At 41.1% G+C, this 21,940-nt stretch overlaps 1 protein-coding gene across 2 annotated transcripts in view; it reads right to left on the bottom strand.

Annotated features, from left to right (window-relative positions):
- PLA2G4A (phospholipase A2 group IVA) overlaps positions 1 to 21,940 on the bottom strand; it is a 200,405-nt gene that overhangs the window by 104,335 nt on the left and 74,130 nt on the right. For both annotated transcript variants that reach the window (XM_074961148.1, XM_074961147.1), the window contains exon 2: positions 2,010 to 2,168. In XM_074961148.1, the coding sequence (XP_074817249.1) occupies positions 2,010 to 2,042 (33 nt within the window). In that variant the 5' untranslated portion in view covers positions 2,043 to 2,168. The remainder of the gene's footprint in view (positions 1 to 2,009; positions 2,169 to 21,940) is intronic.

Raw genomic sequence — 21,940 nt, 5'->3', positions numbered from 1 at the left:
TGTTTATCCGCCCCCTCCCCCCGCTGTTCCTCAGACGTTCTTGTCAACTGCTGGAAATGGCCCACCTTGATTATCACTACAAAAGGTTTTCCCCCCCACTCATCCGATGAAGTGAGCTGTAGCTCACGAAAGCTTATGCTCAAATAAATTTGTTAGTCTCTAAGGTGCCACAAGTCCTCCTTTTCTTTTTTTAGGGAGGAAAATGCTTTCTCTAATTTCTGTGCTTCTAACAGTGCAATGAGTGTCACTGTCTTCCTGTAAACTCAATAACTCAACTCAGTCAATTTACCCTTCTATTTATGTGGGGCTTTCATGAAAAAGAAAAGGGACAACATTTAAAAACTAGGAAAAGATTACTCCCAAAGTTCAGGATTTTGATTAAACTTTTCTGTGAAATTTCATATTTCAATCAAAAATTCATGAAAATGATGTCTCATTTTAACTCTTATTAACTCTTTTATTGACAATGAACTATGGTTCAACAGGAGAGGAGGAGTTTAACTACATTTTGTTTTAAAAACTGCACTTTCCCATTATATTTCTGTCCCATGACAGCAGTCCTACCAAACTTCTCTGAGCAGCTAAATAAAATATAATCTAATGCCCTGATTCAATGAAGTTCTAAAGCATGTGCTTAATTTTAAGCACATGAGTAATCCCACTGACCTCAAGGAGTTACTCAGATACTTTAAATTGGGCACGTTTTGTTTTGTTGCGAATATCTCAAACAGCTGCATCACAGATATTTGAGCTGGTGTAACATTCCATCCAGGAGAGGGAAGCGATACACATACATACTAGCCATCCGATTACAAACAGCGATCTTCAGAGTTGGCAGGCCATTTTAAACTCTATTAAATAATGCGGCCTGCCAACCTGAGACTGGCATCATAACAGCCTTCACAAAGCCTCAGCGTGAATAAAACATGTTGACATCCGTTGGCTGCAGACTCATTTAAAGGATGTGACTATAGGGGGAGAAACCACATAGTTGATAAGAGATCATTTCAAGGAAACATGTACTGTATTTTAGAAACTCAGAAGTTCAACATTATGACAAGTATATTAGTAACTACCTCTGAACACACACTGCTTTTCCTGCTGTAATAGGTTTCCCAAACAGAGTTACAAACAATATGTGATTTTACGAACACATCCTGCTCGTTACTGATTCCAGTTCAGATGGGATTTGTGATTCCATTGTTCAATGTGCAAAGTTTTAGTTATTTATAGACTAAGTTTGTTGGTGAAATTGGAGGATTCAGTAATGGCCTTCCCTTGACTTCAACAGTCTTTGGTTCAGGTGTTAAATTATTTTCAATTTATCACGCCCGTCAAGATTGCGAGAAAAATCACTTTTAAGAGAAAATTAAACACATTTGGTGTTGCATCTGTAGAAAATTGGTGAACTCTTCTGCTCTCAATTCTATCTGACAATCAATTCATGAGAATATTAATAGGAGGAAATATAACTATCAAATTATCAAAGCACCATATGACTGAACTGTTTGTGAGTCTTGACTCCAAAAATCATTGAAATTATGATAATTTACAATTAGTGTCTAAGAGTAATATTTGAAAAGTGCCTGTGTGACGTACGAGCATAAGTTCTATTTTCAAAGGTGAGTTAGGTGCAGAGGCTCCAGCTAGCCACCTGAGCTCAGGTAGCTAGTCCGAGCCTTCACTGGTGTCACGTCAATGATGCTATATTTAGCATGCTAGTTCAAGCCAAGCTAGTGCTCGTCTGTCTACCCAGGCTGTGAGGCTCACCTCCAGCTGCAGTGTAGACATACCCTTGGGAGCTTTTGAAAATTTTACAAAAACATCAATAATATCTATCAAATTTATTTTAAATAAAATTCTCCCAAATCTATTCTTAATTCACCCAACCTTATATTGAGAGTCTTTCAAGTTTCATGATGATACTAACACTATACGGTTATTGATAGTAACTGGTTGCAACAGATGATGCACAATACAACATGCATAGGAAAGTCAAATGTACTCACTGTAATGTGTTGAAATGGATCTATACAGGACATTTTAGGTTCAGATCTTATATGCAGGTATCACAATGAAAGATCTTGTTCTTTACGGATCCAATTTCACAATGGACAGACTTCAACGTGTTTCCAAAGTGGACTGTAATACCACAGCTCCTTTCATCACTGCATAATGAACAATGACCCGTGGTTAAAAATAACGTTTTCCTTCTAAAATATATTTTCTAATATAGCAGAGTAACCACCCAGGTTGAAAAGGGTTCCCAAACTTCAGACTTTTAATGAAGACCTGAATTTTGAGATAAGCTGAGGATATAAAGATTTCAACCCAGTATAACCTTGATTAGCCATGTTTCTCATGTGATTCCACCCACCCTAATGCAAGTGAATGCTTTGCTCAGCTGCAATTATCATGTATCAAAGTGTTTCTCATGTTCTTGCAGCCTTACAAATTAATGAAACAGTACAGTACAATTAGAAGCATCAGTTATGTACGTTCATATACATATACTAGCTATAAATATTATTTAAAATACAGTTCAATCATTTAGCTAACAGTTTTCTTAATGTTCTCATGCAAATTCTCGGTAGCTACTGTGTGTACATTTGGTTCCTTGTTAGAAGCCAGTTTTTGCCTTAGGCAGGTGCACAGGAGTGTGTGGGAAAAGGACATATGCAGGCCTTTCCTCTGCACAAGGGGAAATGCCAGGGCTGTGTCCTGCATGCTCACTAAAAGGTACAAGTTGCCCCAAAAAGGGCAGAGCAAAGTTGGCCATTCAAAGAGATGGTGAAGCATGCACACTCCCCCGGTGGTTCTGAGTGCTCTGTGAAGCATCGTGCCTCCTGAGGAGGCAGGGGCAGAAAAGGCAGGCCGTGGGGTGGAGCTGAAGAGCTAGTTTAGGAGGTAGCCAGCAGGACAATTGGATGCTTGCAGTACAAAGAATTCTGCAATTCTTTGGAGGTAATAAGTGGTTCCCATCAGGCCATTTTAACGTCTCTACCACCACCTTTGCTTTTGGCAAACTTCAGCTCAAATCACACATTCCCAAGGTCTTATATAACCACATCTAATAACCAAAAATTAATGGATTACTGCAGCTATTCAGCAGCTACCTTGGCTGGCACAATATTGCTCCTTTCTAGATTTCCATTTTAACTGTGAACTAGCAGCACCTGTTTTCATTGCAATTAGTGCAGAGCTCTACTCGAGTCAATAGGATGCCAACTGGGGCCATACAACCCTCCCTCTTCCCCACCCCCCCCCCCCAAAATATTCTTTGTACGCGAGCACTGAGCCAAACAAAAAGAAGCCACTTGTAATATTAATTTAGGAATTGCCATAGTTAGAGATTGCCAAAAGCCCTGAAGAATAAGAGTTTATACCCCTTCCAAAACTCTTGGTACATACTTTAATACTTACTGTAAGAATTTTGGACATTTTTGTTGTTTATACAAAAGTTAAATCCCTTTTTTATACTTGTTAAACTCAATAACTTGTTGCAACAAGTTCTGCAATGCATTGTGTGAAAAATTAAGGCCATCTGAATCAGAAAGACAGGGGTTAATGTAATTTCATTCATATTGTTAATGCTGAGGCAGCTCAATCCCTAGGAGAGAGGAAAGAATGATCCCTCTCTATAACTGAGAGGAAATAGCTATTCATACTTGGTTTAATTCTAAGACCCCCAATGCACAAATACATCTTTTCATATCCTTATTTTAATATGGACTAAATTAACTGCAGTAGAAAGATCATTCAAATCATTTTTTCATTCAGGTCACTCAAATTTGTCACTGTCACACAAGTGGGCAAAATTTAACTGAAGTGCACCCACCTATGTCAGCAACACATGTGGCCCAGTGTTTCTGTCTACAAGTCTGTTTATTTTTCCCTTGCGTCCTACCGAAAAAGGAGCAGTAAAACACTCCACTATCTTTTTAAATTAAGCCTCACTAAATTAGTTATTAAGGAAATTTTGAGAATTTCAAAGCTGCTCAGGAAGAGCATAAAATAAAGGATATTCAATAACTGTAAGCAAAAGGAAGTTTAGGAGCTATAAAACAGGGAACTTGCGGCCTCCTGAGACAACAGCCAACTACCAAAGAGTTAACATGGGTCAGCAAAAAAGACTGTACTAAAGTGAGGAAATTGGAACCAGGAAGCTGCTGTAAGTTTGAGACTTAAGAGAAGATTTTCACAGGCACAGGCACCCATCTCCCATTGACTTTCAATGAAAGCCAGGCACCTGTCTTTTATGCCTTTGAAAATCTCTCCATAACAATTCAGTCAAAAGCTTGGTCTACATTTGAAAGTTATACTGGAGTTACTAAGTTGATTCAGGGTGTAATTTTTTTACCAGTACAGTCATACCAGTACCAAACTTAGTATGGGCAAAGTTGTAATGGTATAAAGGTATCTTATACTGGTATAGCTCGTCCCATTTGCCTACAGGAAAAGCTATATTAAAGGTGGAGCTGGTAGCACCATCTATTATTGAGGTTGGCTTACACTTCCCATTCTAAGACTCTGTTTTCAATTATTTATAATTTGTATTATAATTATAATTATAATTCAATTATTTATAATCAGTGTGAAATTTTCTGTGCTGAGTTTCTGTCCCAGGCTGACTTGTTTTAAAAAATATCTGCCAAAACTGTGCAGTCATTTCCGAGAACGAGGCTAGGAAACAATATGTAGTTTCGCCCGTGGTCAAAACTTGTGGCAACCTTTCCCTTGAAAAGCTCTAGTGCCCTCATGCTTTGGAGCAGGAATTTGAAGGTTGGAAGGAAGTCACCTTTATCCCAGGGATGTTCATTTTGCTGTCCCCATGAAAATCCACTCAAACTTGGCTGATATAAGCCTTTGAAAAACTGCTGTTTTCACATGCTCAATACATCCACTCTTCCTCTCTGATGGACCAAAACTTTGTTGTGCTGGAGAGGCTCGTGTGGGCTAAAGAGCTACATCATCTGGAACTTTCATACACATGGAAGGGTCCCCTTTGGCGAGCAGGTCTGAGGCAAAGCTCCTGATTAACCACAGTCCAAACTTCACAAGACCCAATGGTGGATCAGGCACATATGGAAGACCTTTTAGTACTCTGCAGCTGTGAAGGAGGATGAGGGCTGCAGCAGGAGGGAGACCCCTGGTTGTCTTGAATCTCCTTGCCACTGGGTCAGGGTTTTCCTCCTGTCTGTGCACTGGTTTCCCCACGTTAAAAGATTTCACGTGCAGACTTCTGCCAAAGGGCTCACACCTGCACAAAGCCCTGCGGTGATGGACAACTGGCGGTGAAGACAGGAGCAGTGATCTCTGGGAGTTTTTAATCACAAATCTACAAGCAGGCAGCAGCCGCGTGACAGTCATCTTCCGATTGAATGAGACAGAAGTACATTTCAAGAGCAGCGACTGTGACTGAGCAGGCCTTTTCAGGATCCCCTCTGCTCACCCTGAAGGGGGAGGGGGATAGAAAAGGTGCTGTAAATATAGGCTGTCTCACACTCTGGCGATTGGATGACCGCATCCAGTGGGATCACTCAACTCCGCGGCCAAAACATGAGATTTAAGACAATGAATTTCGCCACCTGGAATGTCCGCACCCTTATGGACTCTCAGCGCAGTGAATGCCCAGAAAGAAGAAAGGGCAAGACTCAACATTGACATTGCAGCTCTTAGTGAGACACACCGGGCTGATGAGGGCCAATTAAAAGAGAAGGCTACACCTTCTTTTGGAAAGGAAAGCCACCTGAAGAGAAATGCATTCACGGGAGCTTCCCATGTGGATCAACGAGCATCTCATGACTGTGACTCAAGCTCAGCAACAGCCAATATGCCACAGCCATCAGTGCCTAGACCCCACCACTTAATGATGAGGAAGACAAGGAACAGTTTTATAACACTCTTGATGAAGTCCTCACAGCCACACTTAAGGTAGACAAACTTATCCTCCTGGGAGATTTCAATGCCAGAGTCAGATGGGACTCTCAACTCTGGAGCAGCAAAATAGGCAAAGAAGGGGTGGATAACGTAAACCTCAATGGTATTCTTCTCCTCAGCAAATGTGTGGAGCATGACCTGCTCACCACAAATACCATCTTCAAGCAGAGTAACAAATTTAAGGCCACCTGGAAACATCCTCTGTCCAAACACTGGTACCTAGAATCATAGAATATCAGGGTTAGAAAGGACCTCAGGAGGTCATCTAGTCCAACCCCCTGCTCAAGGCAGGACCAATCCCCAATTTTTGCCCCAGATCCCTAAATGGGCCCCTCAAGGACTGAACTCACAGCCCTGGGTTTAAGCAGGCCAATGCTCAAATCACTGAGCTATCCCTACCCCCATACCTCCTTGATTATGTTAGAGACAGAGCTCGAGATTACACCGATGTCCATATAACACGAGCCATGAGAGGTATAGATCACTGTTGGACAGACCATCGATTAGTAAGATCAGTCATGTATCTGCAGTTTGCGCCACCACATCGCAAACACCCAAAGACTAAGAGAAATCAGTATAACATCAAAGCACTTCAGGACCAAGCCAGCTGCGAGATGTTCCAGCAATACCTGTCTGAGAAACTCTCTAACTTGCTTGTTAATATCACTGATATTCAAGAGCACTGGGATCAACTTAAAAATACCATTCACAGTACATGTGCTGAAAATATAGGATATTCCACCTGACTTTAAGAATAACAACATTGTTACAATATTCAAGAAAGGGGGCAAATCTTTGTGCAGGAACTACAGAGGTACTGCCCTCCTCTCATCACAGGGAAGATCCTTGCCCAGATCCTACTAAACCGCTTTCTCCCCCTTGCAGAGGAACTCCTCCCTGAATCACAGTGTCGCTTCAGGCCATCCCAAGGCACAACTGACATGATCTTTGTGGCATGACAGATTCAGGAGAAGTGCAGAGAGCAACACCAGGAACTGTTCATGGCATTCATCAATCTAATCAAGGCCTTTGACTATCAATCACGATGCCCTATGGGAGATGCTGTGTAGGTTTGGCTGTCCACAGAAATTCATTTCCATCACCAGATTAATCCATGATGGGATGACTGCCATCATTCTGCGCAACAGCTCAGAGACCGAACCATTCATCATTCGCACTGGTGTCAAGCAGGGCTGTGTTACTGCTCGAACACTCTTCTCCATTTACCGTGCTGTGATCCTGATTCTCATCTGTGACCGCCTCCCTGATGGAATCGGGATTGAGTATCATATGGACGGTGAACTCCTCAATCAAATGTCTCCAAACAAAATCTAAGATCACAAGAATTGGAATTCAGATGACTGCATCATTCTTGCACCCTCAGAGGCCAACCTGTATCCTACATCTTTTTGCAGATGCCTATCGCAGCCTTGGTCTGTCTCTCAACATCGGGAAAACCAAGGTACTCTACCAGCCCTCACCTGCACAAATTACAGTTTGTATTCCACAAATAATCAGTGGAAAATCCCTGGAAAATGTGGACCATTTTCCATAACATGGCAGCCACCTCTCCCAAAAAGGCAGCATTGACACAGAAATTGAATACAGGATCCGCTATGCCAGCACATCCTTTGGAAGACTACTCAAACAAGTCTTCAATGATAGGGATCTGCAAATAAGTATCAAGATCTTGGTTTACAAGGCAGTTGTCATCCCCACCCTTCCTTATGGGTGTGCGACCTGGGTAACCTATAGACGACATCTCAAGCGGCTGGAGTGGTTCCAACAGCACTGCCTCAGGAGGATTCTCAGGATCTGCTGGGAAGACTGACGCACTAATATCAGCAGTACAGAAATGCAGGTCATAAAACACCAACTCCGCTAGGCAGGCCACTGTGTACGTATGCCTGACATTCACCTCCCAACGCAAATACTCTTCTCTCAGTTAAGTCAGGGGAGAAGGGCTCACGGAGGGCAGTGGAAGCGCTTCAAAGACATACTGAAATTACACCTTAAAAAGGGAGGCATCAACCCAACAAACTGGGAGGACTCAGCACAGAGCAGAACACAGTGCTGCAACATACACCAGGCCACAGCTCACTTTGAGGAGAACAGATGTGCTCATGAGACAGAGAAGCAACACAGGAGGAAAAAAAAGGGCACAACAGTCCAGCCAACAACTATGTCTCCTCCAAGATTACACCTGTCACTTCTCTTGGAAAATCTGTAGGGCACAAATTGGGCTCCTCAGCCACTTAAAAACCCACCAACGAACCCCCTTGGCAGACATCATCCTCATATCGAGGGATAGCTGAAGACATTCACTCTCACTAAGACCTCACTAAGATGCTTTATACTGACTACACAGAGAGAGAGAGACCGTTAAAAATAAATTAAGGTTGCAAAGTTGAGCATTCAAAAGTTAAGAAATGCCAGAATTAAGGTTTCCTGTGCAGCCTTAATTTAGCATTGCTGTGATTATGCATTATGATTCAGACTTTAATTACATGATCACATACTATTTTTCCCCACAAGATTCCTGCCTCAGTGCACAGCACTGACTCAAAATTTCAGACAACCTCTGTTTTTGAGACTGCTGCCAAAAGAAACAGTAGATGTAATACAACCATGATCTAAAGTTGTTACTACAGCACAGTCTACTTTAGAGAAAAGTAATTTTAAGCTCAACCTAAACTGAATCTGTGAATTCCTGTATTTGAATGATCATTAAATTTCAATTATATTCATCTGTATGACACAGTACATGAAGGGATATGTGCTTAGATTTGAAATTAAATTAATTAAGTTTAGCAAACTGATTAATCTTAGAATCATAGGACTGGAAGGGACCTTGAGAGGTCATCTAATCCAGTCTTCCGCTCTCCTGGCAGGACTAAGTATTATCTAAGACCATCCCTGACAGGTGTTTGTCTAACCTGCTCTTAAAAATCTCCAATGATAGAGATTCCACAACCTCCCTAGGCAATTTATTCTAGTGCTTAACCACCCTGACAGTTAGGAAGTTTTTCCTAATGGCCAACCTAAACCTCCCTTGCTGCAATTTAAGCCCATTGCTTCTTGTCCTACCCTCAGAGGTTAAGAACAATTTTTCTCCCTCCTCCTTGAAACAACCTTTTATGTACTTGAAAGCTGTTCCCTCTCAGTCTTCTCTTTTCCAGACTAAACAAACCCAAATTTTTCAATTTTCTCTCATAGGTAATGTTTTCTAGACCTTTAATCGTTTTTGTTGCTCTTCTCTGGACTTTCTCCAATTTGTCCACATCTTTCCTGAAATGTGGCACCCAGAACTGGATGCAATACTTCAGTTGAGGCCTAATCAGCACAGAGTAGAGTGGAAGAATTACTTCTCGTGTCTTGCTTAAAACACTCCTGCTAACACATCCCAGAATGATGTTCTCTTTTTTTGCAATAGTGCTACACTGCTCACTCATATTTAGCTCGTGGTCCACTATGACCCCCCAGTCCCATTCCGCAGTACTCCTTCCTAGGCAGTCATTTCCCATTTTGTATGTGTGCAACAGGTGGTTCCTTCCTAAGTGGAGTATTTTGCATTAGTCCTTACTGAATTTCATCTAGTGTTCAATTCTTTGCAATTTTATAGGTATTAATAAAGTAGATCCTATTTTATTAGTCACATTGAATATTGTCTTGAAGGATCATAGGTTAGTTTGATAATTTTGATAACAGAAAAACAGTCTTCTGATCAATTATTTATTTAACACTATAGTCATTTGCATATCAAATATACTGTTGCCAAGCCATGCACCTCTTAACATTAGGTTCCCAATTCAAATTCAGCTGAGGTCAGCGGAAGGTAAAAATTTGTTATCTGATGACTGTTTGGGGATTTATGTGAAATGCGTTTTGTGGACTCAGTCCAGTTCACAGGGTCCACATAACAAATGACACTATAATTGCATCTAGTTGCCAATGCCCACCCTATATAAAAAGTGAGGACTTCAAGCTCAGTCACTAAGTCCAGCTTCTTTCATGACGTCCAAGGACATCATGCTACCCTTATTCATGTTGAGCTGTAGCTTACTCTGCAGTTAGCCCCACTAACAAAAATGATCTCAGAAAACAAATAAGGTACAATTCGGTGTGAGTGTAGCTGGCAGAATCCAGTCTTAAGTTTATAAGAAAACTGCAAAAGAAAAAGAGGACTGATTATCCCAGGTCTGCGCCAACTTGTTTTTGTTTAAAGAATCAAGGTCTGGGAAGAGAAAACACTTGAAAATTGAAAGAAAATGAATAAATGTGACACAGGCATCTATGAAAAACATGTCCAAGATAATAACAGGAAAGATACAGGGTAGGTTTGATCTTGACTCAGGCTTCTGGTGTGAATGTCATCAAAAGGGTTGTATCTACTTTTATCAGATCAGATTGCAGGATTTTATTTTCCTCACAGCATATTAATGTGATTGTATAATGAATAATTTGTTTCAGAGTGAATTTTCTAAGAGTCCAAGGGAAAACATGGAAGTGTTATATCTTAATTTAGTTCTTTGGAGCAGGGACCGTGTGTATGCACCGCACCTAGCACAATGGGACTCTGATCTCAAATGGCAACTCTAAGCCTTATTAATATATATTGTTTTCTCCTTTGTTCTTTCCATCACAAAAAGTGATACCTTGCTGACAAAGGAGGAGTAGTGGGAAGGATGAGTTGGGAATGGTAGAGGAGAAGCCCAGTGCCTGTGCCCCATTTCTTGGGAGATGACTTAGGTGGACTATGTGAGAGAAGATGATGCAGCGAGAGTAGCTGCGGAGGAAGTTCTGTGGTCGGGGAGGCAGGCGTCGGAGTGCCACAGGCTGGCAATAGTGAGAGATAAAATCATGGATGCCAGTGATATTTTTGGGAGATGAAGCAGGCAAAGGGAAGTGGAGAAAAAAGGGAAGGTCTGAGGTCTGAAAGGGAGGTTTTAATTGGGGCAGAGCTAGTGATGAGGACAGGGGCTGAGGCTAAGAATGAAAGGATGGCCGGGGTTGGGGCAGATGTCAATGGTATATAAAAGCCAACGTGTATAGGGGCAGGTAATCAGACCAGTGATCTGTAGACAGCTCTCTGGCACCTTTTATGAAATCCTACTTTACAGTACCCTCCCATGAAACGGTAGACAATACTTGATGAGTCAGAGGAATTCAGTAATCACATAAAATACCTAATCAGTTGCACAGTGCTGAATATGGAGGGAAAATATTTCTTCCCAGCCTCTGCAAGGAATTAATTTATACCCTGAAGCATGAGGTTAAAGTTACCCATAGGTTTGGCTGCATAACTACAAGGGTTTTTTTATTCCTCACATAAGTTGCCAATACATTTTTCAGACAAGTATTGTGTTTGTCCTGGTGACTGGGCCTCATAAGTACAGGCTTGAAATAAGTTACTTGGCACAGCTCTTCATGTTTTAGCTTATAATTCCAGTGCTTATGCAAAGAGTTTTAGTAAAAGGAAATGTTTCTCATACAGGGGCATGACATTACGAAGGTCCTGTGAAGGCCTGTGACAAAAGCACATCATTATACATAATTATGCTGCATGCCAAATTTTGGGGAAGTTAGACAAATGAATTGCAATAATCGTTGATATATTATTATTGCACTAAGTATTTACATATAATGTAAAGAATACATTCAGAGACCCATGATGCCAACAGAACGAGTAGGTGTTTCCATGGAAGGAAGATTTCATAGAGTTCTTACATACAAGTAACATTTTTTTCAGTATTGTATTTTTTACATTTATTCAACTTCTAAATCAACAGAAATAACAAAACTAGCTCCAAGGCAAAATATTCAAATGAAAGATTCCAAGAGTATTTAAAAGTGGAGAAGATCATTGTCTAACTACAATGGAATCTGGACCAGTGGAATGATATTTAGCTGCCAGAGATTCTAAAAACATCTAGGGGGAAACCCAAACAAAAGTAGTCTCCACAGTGTACTGTGGGACTCCCTGAAGGCTTACATGAGATAACAATCATTTACTTTTGCCATCAATAAAATCCCCCCCAAAAAATCAAAAAGAAGAACCTGAAAAACCTAAAACTGAGTCAATGGAAAAAAGGAAGCATTTGGGGATCGCCCCAGCAATGACAATCATAGCACAACAATCGTTATCCACATTTTTACTAGATAATTTTATTTCAAGCAAAGAGTGAGATAGGCTTGCAGTATAAGTATCTTTGCAGTACAAGTGGGATAAAGATAAGAAAAATGGTGGACCAGTTGTGTTAGCTGGAAGCCCAATCAGTAATTCCAGCAATAAAAACAGCCTCTTTTTTAAAAAGAAACTAATTAATTTGATGAGGACACAGCAGCAAAATGAGGATTGGCACCAGCATGGAATTAGGGGGGCAGGCTACAACTTTTATTAAACATTAACACAGGGGAGGAGGGCTACTCGCCCATCACCTATACTCCCCTACATCGGGCATTTAATTTGTTCCACTGCAGGGTTACAGAGCTCCTTACCATATAACCCATAACTGGCACCAAGGTTACAGGGCTCCTTTCATATACCCCATAATGCGGGTTAGGTGTTCCTCAGTTTATTATTCAGGACTCAGCTCTCTCTGAGTCCTAGCACCGTCCCGCTCCCCCATGAGGAAGACAGAGGGTGCACAGATTGGGCTCAGCTCACTAGGGCCACATGGTCTGACCTCAGCCTGTAAAAGCCACAAGATCTCACTCTTTCACATGAGCCCAAGGCCCATCACCAAAATCCAAGGCCTATTACCTCTGGGAACTGTTCATTCTATTGTCTCAACTGCACTCAACACCAGCCACAAGTTGCAATGAATAAACACCCTCACCCCAGTACCTCAGTTACGTACTAAGCATGTTCCTACTCAACCCACTGTGGCTTGATGGTGCTGCAAGGATAGCAAAAAACTCCATGGTCCTCTGCCAGTTGGCCTGTGGGAGAAAAATTACTTCCTGACCCTCTAAACTGCTGATCGGCTAGACCAGCTGCATCTGTCAGACCACATTCCCATTCCTAGTTTGGGTGGGTAGGGTGGGCTGCTGAAACGGAGCTGATAGAGCTTCCAGAAGGCCCCAGCACAGGGGCTAAATCCTGGGAGCTGGAGAATGCTGGCCAGTCAGCATCCTTCTCCCACAGTGGGCCAGTGGGTGCCAAAGACTCCCAGCGGGAAGAGCTACCTACTGTCCCTTGGGAACTGTCTCCCTCCATTGCTACTGTGACTGTCCCCCTTTCACTTCTGGGCCCCTCAAGTTCCCCTCCCCACATTGATGTGGGTGGGTGACATTTGTGGGGTTTTCATTTTGGGGAGCGCAACTTGGACAGAGAACCCACAACCCCATTTTAAGTCCCAGGGTGCTGCAGACACACAGCCCCTCTCAAAATTGAGCCCTAAGTGTCTCAGACTGGGCACTCCAAAATGAAGGCACTTAAAGCCAATGGCTGATTTTGAAAATTTTGACTGCAGTGACAAATACCAAAACAATACATGAAATATATACAAGATTATGAAACAATATATAGCCCTAGGTGCCCCATCTGAACAAGTGGGATACATTTGTTTGGGGAGTGGGGTTGCATATCCCTTTAAATAATGTTAACGGAAAACACACAACAAGAGTTTGCTCCTGTTGTCTTTGGCCAGATATTCTACTTCAGGTACTGTGTGCTGGCGGATGCCCTCTTCCCTGCAAAGGGATGCATTTCAGAGAGACTGCTTATAACCACGAAAGCTACTTACTGTGAAATGCTCTGCTATGGTTATTACAGTGCAGGAGACTGAAATCTCCAGGCAACTCATTTAAAAAGCCTTAGAAATAATTTGTAGCACTTTATAGGATGGTCTTCTGGCTAGAGTGATGAACTTGGACTCAGGACATCTAGCTTTAGTTCCTGGGTCTGTCACAGATTTCCTGTGTGACCACAGGCAAGTCACTCAAGCTCTCTGTACCTCAGTTCCCCATCTGTAAAATGGAGGAATACTTATTGTCTCCCACCCTCTCTCTTGTCTATTTAGGTTATAAGCTCTTTGGGGCAGTGACTGTCTCTTACTATATGTCTGAATAGTATCTAGTGCAATGGGCTTCATTCTCAAGTGCAGTCTTTCAGCACTACTGTAAACAATAAATAATAAGTGCTATTTAAATGTTAAGGATTAATATTAGTGGGTTCCGTACAATTAAAACTTGATGAGTCATGCTCAAGACTTACCACCCATTTAAACCAAACATGCAAATATTTCAGTTAAACACCTTCGATTCAATGAATTAGGCTCTAGAACAAGTTACGGAAACTCTAGAGCTTTCCAGATTTGTGGGCACATCTAAGGATGCATCAAAGCATCCTATAGCACGTGTTCTGCCACGTTTTCACCACAGCCAGGTTGGACTAAGAACTGCGGTCACAGGGTTTGTCATCTTTCACTCAGAACTTTAGCTGAACGTGACTCTGTATTAGCATGACTATTGTTGTGGTTTGGGTTTATTTGATCTTTTAGACACAAATTGGTGATAAAGGGTGTATCTATGCTATTTCCTTTGGCCTTCAGTTTAATGACATGAAATCATGACAAATTCTTTTGAGATGTGTGTGTGGGTTAAAGTAAATCCTCAAAGTAATTCATTACAACTTTCTAGTAAAGTAGGTGTTAATTAAAGTATTGCTGAAATGTTTAGCATCCTATTTAAACAAAAACTAATAAAGTACCATTGCAATATTTTATAAAATACATCTAATTCATGGCAAGAGGTTAAATAATGCACATTTGATTATTTTCCCTATAATAGTTATTAAAAAATAGATTTTTGGGGCCAGGATGGAAAATGGTGCATTTAATGCTTAGGAAAGATTTCTCATTCATAGACCAAGACACACAAGCATTCTATTTATACACAGAAATTTCGCTACCGTGCACCATCAGTGTGCTGATAGATATGCAAACTCTAGACACAAAAAGATAGTTCCTTTTCCATATTCATTTAATCTTTGGCTTCTCTGTTGAGTTGGTTCTGCGGGGGGCAGAGGAAGTTGTGTGACACTGGCAGACCAGGAGCCAGCTTATGCCAAGGCACCTAGCCCTCACTGAACACTAACAAATGAATAGTTGGAAATAGCCCAGTCTGACTCATCTGTGTTAGCATTATTAAAATAGACTTGAAGTTTATAAGAATGTGTTTAGTGTTTGGACTTTATGAAATGCTTGTTAGTTGCTGCATACATGAATTTCACTTATAAAATCTGTATACCATGTTATAAGGTAATATGCAAGTGTTTGCTTTGTAACTATAAAAGAGTTTGCTATAACACTCTAAACCCCCATAGCCAGGAGAGAAGCATTACCAAATATGAAATACTAGTTTACCACAAGAGGTGTCATCTCCTGCCCAACAAAAGAAGGCCTATCAACACCAGACAAACTATTTTGTTCACTAATATTACACGCGATTGTGTTGATTGATCCCCCACATCCATAAAGAGGGGATGTGCACAAACCCTCATCCCATCACAGTTTGAACTCTGGGAGAAGGAAATGTAAATCCCTACAAGAGAGAACTGTATCACTATACTGCTTGGAGTTTGGAGAGGGCAATGTTTCTAAGCTTAAACAAGGGATCCCCAAGTGGCTTAGCTTAATGGACATATAGAACTTGCATATTACAGCAACATCTATTGAAACCTAAGATTGTAACTAATTTGTGTGTGTGTATTTACCTGCGTTAACCTTGTAAATAACTTATTTCTTCTTCCTAGTTAATAAATCTTTAGCTGGTTTATTACAGTATTGGCTACAAGCATGGTCTTTGGTGAGCGATCTAAGATACAATTGACCTGGGGTAGGTGACTGGTCCTTTTGGACTGGGAGTAACCTGAATATAGTTATGATTTTTGCTGTAAGGAACCATCTATCACAAAGGCAAGACTGCGGGGCGCAAGATAGACCAGAGTGCCCAAGGCAACTGTCTGTGTCTCCATGCTAAGGGTGTTATAGTGCTTGAGGAGTTCACATTTGATACTTGGTTGGTGAAATCTAATTATAGAACACACAGTCATTTGGGGTTTATGTCCTGGTTTGTAATAGTCTGCCTTGAGACTGGCACCCACATTCATGAGCCATTCCAGACAGCTTGACAATGGACACCTATCTAGTGAGGTCTAAGGCCCTGATCCTGCACTCTGCCCCAGATGGGCACAAACGTCCACTTGCATGGAACTCAACCTCATTTCACACAGGCCAAAAGACCAGCTGAGCAGCAGAGGAGAACTTTCAATCCAAAATGTGAACCTTTACAAAACAGATTTTTGGGCTATTTAACTGTTCTGGAAGCCCAGGATCACATCAGTATAGCACAGAATATATTAATCAGTTTTGATATTCTGTATCTGTTCAATTTAAATAAGAAGTAAAGGAGACTCTGCTGTGCTTGACAGACAGAAAGCCAAATCTGAAAGCTCCCATCTCCCCCAAAATCTTCTCTCCTTGTCAGCAGGGTGAAGCAGCACTGTCCTCCTGTGTGCTACTGGGGCAGGTGTGGAGGTGTTCCGTTAATTGCTGACATAATAACATGTGACTGCTTTCCAGCTACTACAAGGGTGTATTTCTGCTCCTCTATGCTGCCCACAACCTCTGCTTCTGAGTCCTCTACCCACTGAATAGTTCCAGTGACTGAATCTGTTGTTGCTCAAAGCTTCTCCAGCCGGTGGCATTTAAATTAATTTTCTCTGTTTTGCGGCTGCCCTTAGAATTCTGAACAACAGCAGTGAAAACTCTGAGCTGCAACAAAGGCACTAGTGTGGTCTCTCTTCAGATTTAGGAAAACAGCACTGCATCAGTTCACACTTTCATTCATGTTTGAAAGATTACCTTCACAGCCAGAAATTAGCAACACAGTCAGAACCTCAGGGGTGTAAATCAGCATAGCTCCACCGACTGACACTGATTTACACCTGCTGAGAATCTGGCCCTCTTCCCCTTCTTCCCTGCCCCCCATTAAAATTTGGATTTGACAGCAGTTGATTGTATTCACCAGGAATGATTTCTACTCATCCTGAGTGAGAGGATTTTTCAAGCCCTATTTTGACCAGATACAATGAATATCAAGAGACCTTGTACAGGAGAAGAGACCCAAACTACATCACAGGGAACAACAAAAGACGTCAATATCTTAAGGCAGCCCTAACTGACCTTTAGGAATGCAACAGAACCAGTCTGACTCGATCACCAACCACAGTTGATGACTCATAGCATCAACTAATAATCATGTAGGGTCAGTAAAAAAAACCCCAAATCTCTCACACTCTCCTAGGGACAGCATTTCACAATTAGGGAGTTTATTGGGATTTCTGTGCTGTCTTCTGACTCATCCAGCACTGGTCACTCTCAGAGACAGGTCAGCAGATTAGACAACCACTGGGCCATTCTTTTCCATAATTTCCTATGTTCCCAATCTAACTGTTCCTTAGGACATCAATGGCTTAGCTAGTAGTCAATTCAAACTAGCTTTTTGTATATTAAACATTGCGTAGTTTTTCAACTCAGCCTTGAAAAAGAAATGGGAAATGAAATTATGTTAATTAGAACTGAATGGCAGTCAATATTTTGCTTCTCTGTGGCCTTCTCTCATCCCACATTCATATAGCATTATCATTTGTTGTAAGTGGACCTATGTGAAAGTTCCAATTTTCAGTAGAAGAGGGATCAAGACGCAAAATTCAGGCATGGTTTACACCTGTTTCTAATTTCCACTTTCCATTCACTTATTAAAATTCTTTTTACTGCCAACAAAACCCCTTGTCTTTTCCCTTCCCCTCCCCACATCACATCATCACTTCTTTTTTTTTTAATCTGTGTTTTTTCATATGGCTCAAAATTATAAGAAGAGCTGGGTGAAACCTCAACTGTCTGTTGGGTGACCAGATGTCCTGATTTTATAGGGACAGTCCCGATTTTGGGGCCTTTTTCTTATATAAGCTCCTAATACCGTCCACCTCCTGTCCCAATTTTTCACATTTGATGTCTGGTCACCCTAGCTGTCTGCTGAGAAAAACACAAACCAACCAAGAACAAAAACGGCCATATGTCCAACTGTCATAATATTTAATGAATTTGACATTGGGGGAGCTAATACTCCCAACTCTCCAACATTACAGTGAATATTTTTCGCAATGTCATGGAGCTCAGGAGGGAGATTTATCTATGGAGCAGGGGACTGAAGGTGTGTCTCTTTGGTTTTATACATGGTTCTATCACTGATTTACTATATGACCCTAAGCAAGCTATGTAACCTTTCTGGGCCTAAACTTACCGGTGTCAAATGAAAATAATGCTCACTTAGTTTATAGGGATTTGGGGAAGCTTAATTAAAGTTTGTAATGCACTTTGGCATCCTTGGATCAAAAAAGACCTATGTGCAAAGTATTAGTATAATTCGTGAGAATGGCAAATTGTTAAATTCACTAGCTCATTTCAGTGGAATTACTTGCATGAGTTACTGCTACTCCAAGTGAATAAAGGTTGAAGAATTGGATCATTAATATGTAGTGACATTAAATGCACAAGAAGTTAGTCGAGAACCTTTGAAATACACTGCCACACAACTGGAAGCAGGACCGGCTCTAGGCACCAGCAAAGCAAGCACGTGCTTGGGGCGGCACAATTCCAGGGGCGGCGTTCCAGCCAGGTTTTTTTTTTTTTTTTTTGACTGGAAGTAGAACTGGACAGCTGGGTTCTTTTCCATCTTTGCTGCTACAAGTTATTCCCTCTGAGTATTTGTATAAAATTTTTCACTCATGCCATCATTGACTCATGGTTACAGTGCTTCAACTTTGAGCATAAAAGATAATTGTCCTGTTAAAATAACAGTCCCAGTCCATCTTTTGTCTACAATCACTCTAGAGGAGTGTCAGCAAATTGGTGTCAAAACAATATCAAAAGACAAATACTAGCAGAAAAAAAGACCTTTCACCTAATCAGGACTAATAGCTGTAAACACAAAAATTATTCTCAATATACTAGGGGGGAGGAGGGAGAAAATGGGAGAAGAGGAAGAGAAGAGAGGATATTTGAATTATCCCACAATATAAGAATGATATATATTGAATGTAATAAAATCCTAAAACAACCCCACAATCTGGATTCATGTTTTATACCTGCTGTCTATACGAAGTATGTATGAAGTGGAGTTGTAACTCTGTTGTTCCCAGGATATTAGAATTTTTCTCTCTCTCCCACCTTGTCCCTCTATGTGGCTCAAAAGCTTGTCTCTCACACCCATAGAAATTGGTCCAATAAAAGATATTATCTCACCCTCCTAGTATCTGTATGTAAAGTATGAGCATTACTCCACATATTCATTTACGCAGATGCCGACAATTTAAAGAACTCTAACGCTGCAAGTGCCTCAAAAGCCATAAATGTTTCATAACTAAGGTTGTGTCTACACTAGCACTTTTGTCAGTATAATTTGTGTCACTAGGGGTGTGAAAAAACACCCCTCAGAGCAACATAAATTATACTGACAGAAGCACCAGTGTGGCCAGCGCTATGTCGGCAGGAGATTGGGTGGTTGAGGGTGGTTTAATTATGCCAGTGGGAGAGCTCTCTCCCATTGGTGCAGAGCAGCAACGAAGGAGGTCTTACAGAGGCGTAGCTACATCGGTATAATCGTGCCGCTGTAAGGTCTCTAGTGTACACATGGCCTAACTCTTGTACAGACACTCCCCGACTTACGCAATCGTTCCATTCCAGAAAGCCTTGCGTAACTCGAATTTTGCGTAAGTCAGAAATGTATACCCAAACATTACGCCAAAAAAAAAAAAACCAAACAAAAAAAACCACCACCACCTATTTCTAGCTTACGGAACTTTTTCTGTAAGTGTGAATTTGCATAAATTGGGTCTTGCGTAACCCAGGGAGCGTCTGTCTACAACCCCATTTCAGATATGCTGCCAGGAAACATGCAGGGTTAAACATCAGGGCAGAATGAGATAGTTAAATTGAAAAGGTTTTAGATAAGAAGCTATCCTTTCTAACAAAATATTCTCAGTTCTACTAGGACCACGTAGAAGTAAATTGCTAAGCAACAGCAACTGGTTTTGCATAGGGATCCAATCAGTTGCAAATCAGGTTCAAAGTCCTGGTTCCATTGATACCCTATGTAAATCAGTGCTGTAAACCATACAATGTTTTTATGTCTCTATGCAACAACTGCCCATGGGCACTGTTCCCTCTAAGCTGTGTGTGTGTGTGTGCACACACACAGATCCTAAACCCCGCGCTCATGGCGAAACACCACATGCACAAAAATCTGCACAGAAGCACAACGATTTGCACAGAAGAAATTTTTTGCGCACACGGATTGTCAAAAATTAGAGGGAACATTGCCCATGAGCCTGATCCCAAGCTCACCGAAATCAATGAAAAGACTCTCTGACTTCAGTGGGCTTTGGATCAAGCCACATGCACACAGGGGTGTGGGGATTTTTATTTTTGCAAATTATAATCTAATAATTAACTAAATTTATTGCATGGTAAACAGTTCTAATAGTTAATCTCCACTTGTAAAGTGTGCCATCTATATACAGTATGTTCACAGATCAGGCCTAGAGAAATGCTACACAAAAGCCAAGTCTTCAGTGTGCTAAACTGTAACAACCCAGGCAGATGGCAAATTGAGATTACCGATTGGCTAGGAATTGCACCTACAACTAGTCTGTGTTAAAACATCCCTTTATGTTTGTTACCCTGCCCCACCTGCCTTGTCTCATCTACCTCTTATCTCTTTTCTTTCAGACTGTAAGCTGTTTGAGGCACGGACTGTCATTTACCATATGACAGTACAGTGCCCTGGTCTTGGATGAGGCCTCTAGGCACTATCACAATGTGTGTTAAATAATAACAGTCTCATCTGGTAGAAGAAATGCATGTTTCACTGATTTTTGCTGAGACGACGACCCTCAGGGAGAGTGTGAGAAAAATGGCAGAGGTGGATCAGGTTAGGCAGCTAGGTCTAATATTAGGTAGCTATGGAAAGAGATGAATTTGACAGTGGTTGCAGTCTCCTATTGTCCTCTTCTCTCTCTCTTTCCAAAGTTAATATATTTAGATTTACATTAGGTTAATGTTAGGTGATAGAGAACAGAAAAAAAGTTAAATGGAGGCTGGACTTTGCAAATATATTATGTAGCAAGGTTTATGCTAACAAGGAGCTTATGTATGCCATGGCTGGGGTGTTACTATGCAACATGTATTCTTTTCTTTTGCTAAACTTTGTGCTTTTAGAATTGTAAGGCAATCATATTAATAAATAGACCATTCACAAAATAACACTGCAAAAGTGTATCATGCAGGTAGAAAGATGTATTTTACTTGGTTGTACTCTCCTTGTCATTTGCCATTATCAGCACTAGCCTCTGCTGGAGAAGAGAATTCACTTCAACGGACACATTTTCAGTCACCCCTCTGGTCAGTAGCCTATGTTAAATTAACTCTGAGCTCTCTGTCCACTTCCTGGTGAAAAATGCCAGAAGGGTCCAAAGTCACCACCATAAGTGCCAATATTTTGGCAGTCTCAGCAGAAAGACAAAATCCTGTATAGATTAGGGATAGGGTATGGAGCCTCACCAACCATCTCATACACAGCAATAGTCCCTTCAAGTAAAAGTAGTTGATGAGGCACTATGGAAGAAACCATTGTACCTTTGCTACATCCATTCTTTTGATAAATAGAGGACTTCAAACTCAGTGGTTTTCAACCTTTGTTAATTGTACTAATTATGTTGACTTTCACACTCCACAGAACAGTTATCTGCGGTATTCTACCTGCAAGCAACTGATTACATTGATGTACCTTGTTTTACCCCTTTCTGGATAACAGAGATCCTTTGTCTAATAGTTAGCAAGTATTAAGTGAGTCCCTGGGTTCCATTCCCAAACCAATCAATGACCTCAAGTTAACTCACCTCTCTATGCCTTGGTTTACCTGCTTTATTGGTGGC

Source organism: Natator depressus, chromosome 8, assembly GCF_965152275.1.
Source record: "Natator depressus isolate rNatDep1 chromosome 8, rNatDep2.hap1, whole genome shotgun sequence".
NCBI lineage: Eukaryota > Metazoa > Chordata > Testudines > Cheloniidae > Natator > Natator depressus.
The sequence above is the reverse complement of the archived record's forward strand: the minus strand, read 5'-3'. Positions and strand labels throughout refer to the sequence as shown.